A 6,693-nucleotide genomic window follows, 5' to 3' on the forward strand; every position below is an offset into this window, starting at 1 on the left:
CTTTGGGACATCCTAACTACATGCAAACGGACAAAAGGAGATGGTTGATCATTTTGTCGTATGTGTTGGGTCTTATTCAGTGTACAAACCAATAACGATCAATTACATGCATTATTAGAGGATAGAAAAGCACCTAGTAGTGCCAACTAGTAAGAAAATACATGGTCAACATGAATTATTCATAGAGCCCACTACATACTACGACGACAACAGCATCTGATTGTCATCTAGAGTGCTCAACTTGTAGTTTCCTTGTCATTTATCATGCCCCAAGTAACAACCACAAACACATATGCATTGTCATACAACTTGTCGAAGAGGCGAAAATAGGAAACTCTCCATGTTTTGTTGAATAGTAGAGAGCAAAACACGACCCAGAGGCCAGCCACAAACCCAGACCCAAGTCCAAAGTATAAGGATAACAGTGGCTCGTAGACCTTCTCACTTGTTTGTTGATTCATATGCTCAAGGCCATTGTTTCCTGAGCAATTCCTTTCGAGAGGAGGGCCACACAGGCCAATGTTACCAGCGTATATGGACGGGTTCTCCGAGTAGATTGTGTCAAGTTGATTGCCTAGGGGGATTCTTCCAGTAAGGTTGTTGTATGATAAGTCCAATGAGCTTAAGTACGTCAAATTCGACAAGCTTGTCGGGATCTCATCATAAAGGTTGTTCCTTGAGAGGTCAAGTGACTCAATTGACTTCATAGCCCCAATCTCTGCAGGAATTTGTCCACTCAAGTGATTCCATGATAAGTTTAAATTTAACAGCCCATTAAGAGAAGTTAACTCGTCTGGAATTCGACCAACTAATTTGTTGAGTGATAGGTCAATGCTCAGCACATCAAAAAATCCAGTACCATACTTAAGTTCTTGGCGCTTCATTACAACAAGCCAAATTTCTTTCTTCATAGCTCCATAGTTGTTGGACGTGCAAGACTTGTCGGACCCATGTTTCGTTGAGTTTGCTTGGGTCATTGCAGTTAATTTTGACAAAGAGCTCGGTATAACTCCAGATATACTATTTCTGGCTAAATTCAAATGACGAAGGCAATATAGATTTGTGACATTCGGTGGAATATCTCCATGTAACAAGTTGTGGCTTAGTTGCAGATATTTCAAATTTACCAACTCTCCAATCCATGACGGCAATGTTCCATAGAAGTTATTCCTTGAGAGATCTAGGAAAGCCAATCTTGAGTAGTTTCGGACTGATGATGGAAACTTGCCGGAAAAGTTGTTATTACTCAAGAGGAGGTAAACCAAGCTAGATTTACGAGAACAATGAGGAAGTTCTCCCTCTAGAAAGTTGTATGACAATTCCAAGACCAGTAGGAACTCTAACTGACAAATATATTTAGAAATAGGGCCACTGAAGTAACTGTAGGATAAAGACAATTCTGCTAACCATCGAGATCCAAAATGTAATGGTAAAGGTCCCGAGAAAGAATTGTGTGATGAATCCATGTGCTCTAAGTTCTTCAGACCAAGCAGGTGTTCTTCTGTGATCATGCCATCAAGATTATTGTTGCTAAGGTCGAGATCAGACAAATGACCAAGCATACCGATCTTGGATGGCACATGTCCAGTAAGATGGTTACTAGAAAGATAAAGTTGTCCCAAACTAGTGCAATTCCCCAATCCCTGTGGTATTGCTCCACTAAGATGGTTCTCCGAAATGTCAAGTGTAAGTAACGCGGCACAACTCTCAAAACCATGCGGTATATGTCCAGTGAGCAGGTTGTTGGAAAGAGAAAGATACCACAATCTAGTGCAATTCCCCAACCATGAGGGTATAGCTCCAGTAAGATGGTTGTAAGAAAGGTCATAGTGCCATAAATAAGAGCACTTATCAATGCCTAATGGTATAGTTCCTGTAATGTTATTGTGAGAAAGGTCAAGCATAGTTAAGTTGTTTAATTGTCCCATACTATTTATCAGCTTTCCAACCATATTGTTGCTCTTCAACGTCAGTTCTTGCAATCTGTTGGACGAACACTTTGGCAATTTCTCCAGAAAATCTGTTATGTTTCCAGAGGAGAGACTCCGGTCAAGCCGTAGTGTTCCCAAATCACATAGGTTTCCCAACTCCACTGTCATTGTGGGGCTGTTACCCATGTTGCTCAAATCTAACCACTGGAGGGAGGTCATATGTCCCAGTGCACCAGGAAACGGGCCATAGAGGGTGGTATTTGAAAGGTCGAGGTACTCGAGGCTTGTTATGTTCCAAAACCAACAAGATGCAACTGGATGGCCAAAGTAGTTACGTGAGAGGTCAAGGTGCTTAAGATTTGTGGTGTTTAGGTGTGGGAGGGACCGGGCTGCACTTGGAAGTGAGCAGTTAGAAAGGCCGAGGTACTCCAAGGAGGGGATCATGCTCACCACAAGAGGCCAATCAACAACTGAGCTGAGGTCCAAATAGCTCAAGTCAAGATATGACAAGAGGGGTAGACGGGTTAACCATGAGATATCTTTTAGGTTCCTCCCTTGGCCGAGAGCGGGGGCGGAGAGGACGAGATGCTCCAGCTTCGACAGGTTGCCGAGGTGAGGAGGCGCTTCGCCATGACAAAGCATGCCGAAGAGAGCGAGATGTGTCAAATTCTTGAAAGAACCCAGGAACTCTGGAAGACGATGTGCATCGTCGCACAGCCCCGCGTACTGGAGGTTGAGGCTCTCCAGGCGCTCAAGAGAAAGTAAGGAAGGACTTATCTGGTCGGCCAAGAAAGAAGTCCAGATGCCCAGGTCAAGCTCGACGACATGGCCGGTCGCGTTGTCACAGGTGATGCCTTTCCATCGGCAGCAATCTTGGTTCCCTTCCTGCCATGACACGAGGTCGTCCTCGGTGTCGTTGATGCCCTGCTTGAAGGCCAGCAGGGCATCCCGCTCACGTGGTATGCAACCCGCGGCGATTGCATGAGCCGACTGCGCGTCGGCGACGGGGAAGACGCTGCTCCAGGTTGCCGCCGCCGCCATGAGGAGCAAGACGAACTTGGCGGGCGAGTGATCCATGGCGTTGGTGGTAGTGATCTAATCACACAGAACGGTGTGGCTTTCAAGGACTGTTGTTTCAGTTGCTACGAGTTGGAGTAGCACGATCGATGGTGTGGTGCACTTAAGAAGGCATGGGCAGGAGCGTATGTTAAGTGCGGTTGGTCCTTCTTTAATTTTCATGTAGCTAGCAGCTAGGTGCGGTTAGGCTTGGGTGCACCTTCGAATTCGTTAGTTAATTCAGAACTTGGAGTCGTCGTTCAGTCGCGGGACTTCCTTCGGACAATAGGGATGCGTTGTTCGTCCTCTGACCAGCCGTGTCTGCTTGTTTTGGAAGACCATCATGATTATTATTAACATAGCTTAAAAAATTGATTATTATTAACATTTTTTTGTAAAGATATAGCATGTATTCCGCTTAAAGTTGGTGCACCATATCGGTGTCAACCGCAACGGACACAATTATAATTATGACGATGCCAATATTGAAAAATTAACATGAGCCACAAACATAAATGTGCATATGCAGTGATATTGAGTTTTTTTTTCTTATTATCATGTAGTAAGAGAATAACTTAAAATGATTGCAACAAAGAATAACTAAAATGAAACAAAACATGTCTTAAACCATTGACATATCAGTCGAAAGAATTAGAAATTTTAATGGATCTCTTAGTGAGAATATTTGCCACATTCGTCAATATAAGTGACATGCATGAACCATGTATAACTACATATAACAGTTTAGAAAAATAATTCCATTTGTTTGGATTAGTGACATTTATAGGCCGCGTTGGAACCAGAACAATCCGCACAGACCATAGAGATGGAAGAAGAAAGGAGAAAAGGGAGGAATTTGAGGCCGCACAGATGGCACGACTGCAGGCAGAAGTGGCAGCTAGAGAGAGGCTTGAAGACGAGTTCAAGGTTAGTATTTTTTCCCATAATAACCACCAATATTAACTGATCGACCACTATGATACAATGCTGAGGTGTCCCTCCTCCTCTTCCTATGGGCTTTTCGGGAAGCTATGATCCATGCCCCTCCTACTCCTCTTCCACAACCGTAGTGTTCATGATCCATGGAGTTGATGTTCAGGGCCGAGAGGTCGTGTTGACAAATTGTATGATCCTTTTGGTTTTATGTCACGTGTGAACTTCTTATCAAACTTGTTGAAGTTGTGACAACTTGTTGTGATTTTGACTTGTGAACTTGTTGGTATGGATGCCAAACCAATTTGCGGAACTTATGAACTTGTTGTTCGTATGTGAATTTGTGAACTTGTTGCTGGTATGGATATCAAACTTGTGAACTTATTGTTGGTATGTGGATTCGTTGGTATGAATATCAAACTTGTGAACTTGTTGTTGGTATGGACTTGTGAACTTGTCGATATTTTTCTTTTCATTTGCAAGGCTTAAGAGAAATCCAATCATTGAAAGAACTTCCTGTAACATTTGCCAAGTAGATGCGGCGCCTGACTTTCAGTGTCAACATTCAACAAGAGTTTCCTAGTTTTCATCGCGGGAACTTGGCAAAGGTCTTTCATAATTTAAAAAATATATATAATTGTTTGCCGAGTCATGCCACTCAGCAAAACAGATCACGTGGCGGCACCTGGAAACACCTTTACAACTATATCGAGTTCCTTATCAGAGGACTCGGCAAATCTTTTCTGCACAAGAAAAAAGAATTTGCAAAAATCTTTGTCAAGTGACGTGTGCGTGGTATACTCGCCAACTGCATCGCCGACGTCACAGAGCCATCAAACCCGAATGGTCATGCCGCATGGCCCCTTGTTGTCGAGTTTGGTGTGTCGAGCTCTCGGCAAATTGCGTATTGGCCGAGTATTTTTATTACGCCGAGTTCGATTCAGACGACTCTCGACAAACTGCTTCACACGTCAAAATCTTACTAGCTTCGTTCTTCTGGAGAGCACCACTGCTCGCACGTCAAAATCTTCCACCAACCACCGAGAAGATGCCGTATAAAGAGGTAAGGGTCATGCTGCACACCGCTAGAACGCCGATACACAATCTCTCAGTCCCTCTCGCCTGCAGGCTGCAGCAGGCCAAGGAAAATGGCGCCGGTGAAGGTGTTCGGGCCGGGCAAGTCGAGGAACGTGGCCCGGGTGCTGATGTGCTTGGTGGAGGTCGGCGTCGAGTACGAGGTCGTCGACATGGATTTGAAGGCCCTGGAGCACAAGAGCCCCGAGCATCTCGCCAGAAACGTACGTAAGCTCCCCGACGACTCAAATCCTCTGCTCCCTCTTCCTTGATTTCGGCCATTTTTCAACTGATGTTTTTTGCACGGATGTTTTAATTTCTTGCAGCCGTTCGGGCAAACCCCTGCTTTCCAGGATGGGAATCTAATTCTCTTCGGTATGATCAATTTGCTTTTGTCCTTGTCAAAATAAATGTGACTTGGTGCAGAGGCTTGCTCTGTTTCTCGGCATCTTAAAGGACCGAGTAGTAAAGTGAATGTTAGCCTTCAAATTTGTTTCCGCGTATGCTTTCTTTAAGTCATTTGCAGATCAGCAGAGCCTTAGTAAACTATTCAAGGGTAAGTATCACATGAAAGACTATTGCTGCCTAAAGAATATTACAAATTTGGAGCATGGATTAGACAATTTTGGGGCATCAATACTGTTTAGGAGTCCAGGACAGCCTTTTCACACATTAATTGATGTGTTCCTGTTATCAACCAGATAGATCGGAGGGAGGTTAGCAAGAGCAGAGGCCAGGGTCTGATATTATTAGGCTACCAAACGTTTCATATTGATGCTACGCCATACACATTAGCTCACCCAAATATCCGCTAAATTTCTCAAACTTTGTATTTTTGTTCTCTCAGAGTCGCGCGCAATTTCAAGGTACGTGCTTCGCAAATACAAGACGAACGAAGTCGACCTGCTGAGGGAAGGTAACCTGAAAGAAGCCGCGTTGGTGGATGTATGGACCGAGGTCGATGCCCACGCCTACAACCCAGCCATCTCGCCTGTAGTGTACGAATGCCTCATAAACCCACTCGTGCTCGGCATACCCACCAACCAGAAGGTGGTGGACGAAAGCATAGAGAAGCTGAAGAAGGTGCTGGAGGTCTACGAGGCGCATTTGTCCAAGCACAAGTACTTGGCGGGGGATTTCATCAGCTTTGCGGATATCAACCATTTCCCCCACACTTGCTCCTTCATGGCGACGCCTCACGCGGTCCTCTTCGACTCGTATCCTAACGTGAAGGCATGGTGGGAGAGACTGATGGCCGCAAGGCCATCGATCAAGAAGCTCAGCGCAAGCTTGGCTCCACCAAAGGCATGCTTTGTAGGGGATATTTGGCATTCTGGGATCACACCACTAATTTGTATGGTGCTCTCTTGCTGGTATCGCTAATAAGGCAATAAGCTTTGTGCTTGCGTATACGTTGTTGTGAAGTTCTGTAAATGGAACCATGTATCTTATAATGCTTTCAGATTTGTTGCTTGTCAAGTCATAAATCAGAAGTTAGTATGTCTGTTCTGGAGCAAATGCAAGCATGGTTTCTAATCTTGGTTTCAAAAATATTTTAGACATAACTGACTTTTTAAAATCATTTATTTCAGCTTGTATTTCGGCAAAGCACCAAATGGAAAATTTTACATGATGTTGATTGAAATTTTGCCAACGTTGAGGACTTTTGACACCCAAAAAATGGATTTTGACTGAAACG

General features: G+C 44.3%; 2 protein-coding genes across 2 annotated transcripts; one reads left to right on the forward strand and one right to left on the reverse strand.

Moving 5' to 3' along the window:
- Window positions 1-236: 236 nt before the first annotated feature.
- On the reverse strand, window positions 237-3,008 carry LOC109734427 (uncharacterized). The gene has a single exon (XM_073501575.1). It carries the CDS (start codon window positions 3,006-3,008, stop codon window positions 237-239), a length of 2,772 nt encoding a protein of 923 aa, XP_073357676.1.
- Window positions 3,009-4,911: 1,903 nt separating this feature from the next.
- On the forward strand, window positions 4,912-6,481 carry LOC109734428 (probable glutathione S-transferase GSTF1). Its single transcript, XM_020293635.4, has 4 exons — window positions 4,912-4,983; window positions 5,049-5,218; window positions 5,321-5,369; window positions 5,842-6,481. Exons 2-4 carry the CDS (start codon window positions 5,069-5,071, stop codon window positions 6,375-6,377), a joined length of 735 nt encoding a protein of 244 aa, XP_020149224.1. The 5' UTR covers window positions 4,912-4,983; window positions 5,049-5,068; the 3' UTR covers window positions 6,378-6,481.
- The last annotated feature ends 212 nt before the right edge of the window (window positions 6,482-6,693 follow it).

The sequence above is a fragment of the Aegilops tauschii genome, chromosome 6, assembly GCF_002575655.3.
Source record: "Aegilops tauschii subsp. strangulata cultivar AL8/78 chromosome 6, Aet v6.0, whole genome shotgun sequence".
NCBI lineage: Eukaryota > Viridiplantae > Streptophyta > Magnoliopsida > Poales > Poaceae > Aegilops > Aegilops tauschii.

Coding starts and splice junctions, on each gene's coding strand:
- LOC109734427 (XM_073501575.1), bottom strand. CDS start 3,008: ATGGATCACTCGCCCGCCAAGTTCGTCTTGCTCCTCATGGCGGCGGCG.
- LOC109734428 (XM_020293635.4), top strand. CDS start 5,069: ATGGCGCCGGTGAAGGTGTTCGGGCCGGGCAAGTCGAGGAACGTGGCC. Junction 5,219..5,320: donor CCGAGCATCTCGCCAGAAAC/GTACGTAAGCTC, acceptor AATTTCTTGCAG/CCGTTCGGGCAAACCCCTGC. Junction 5,370..5,841: donor TGGGAATCTAATTCTCTTCG/GTATGATCAATT, acceptor TTGTTCTCTCAG/AGTCGCGCGCAATTTCAAGG.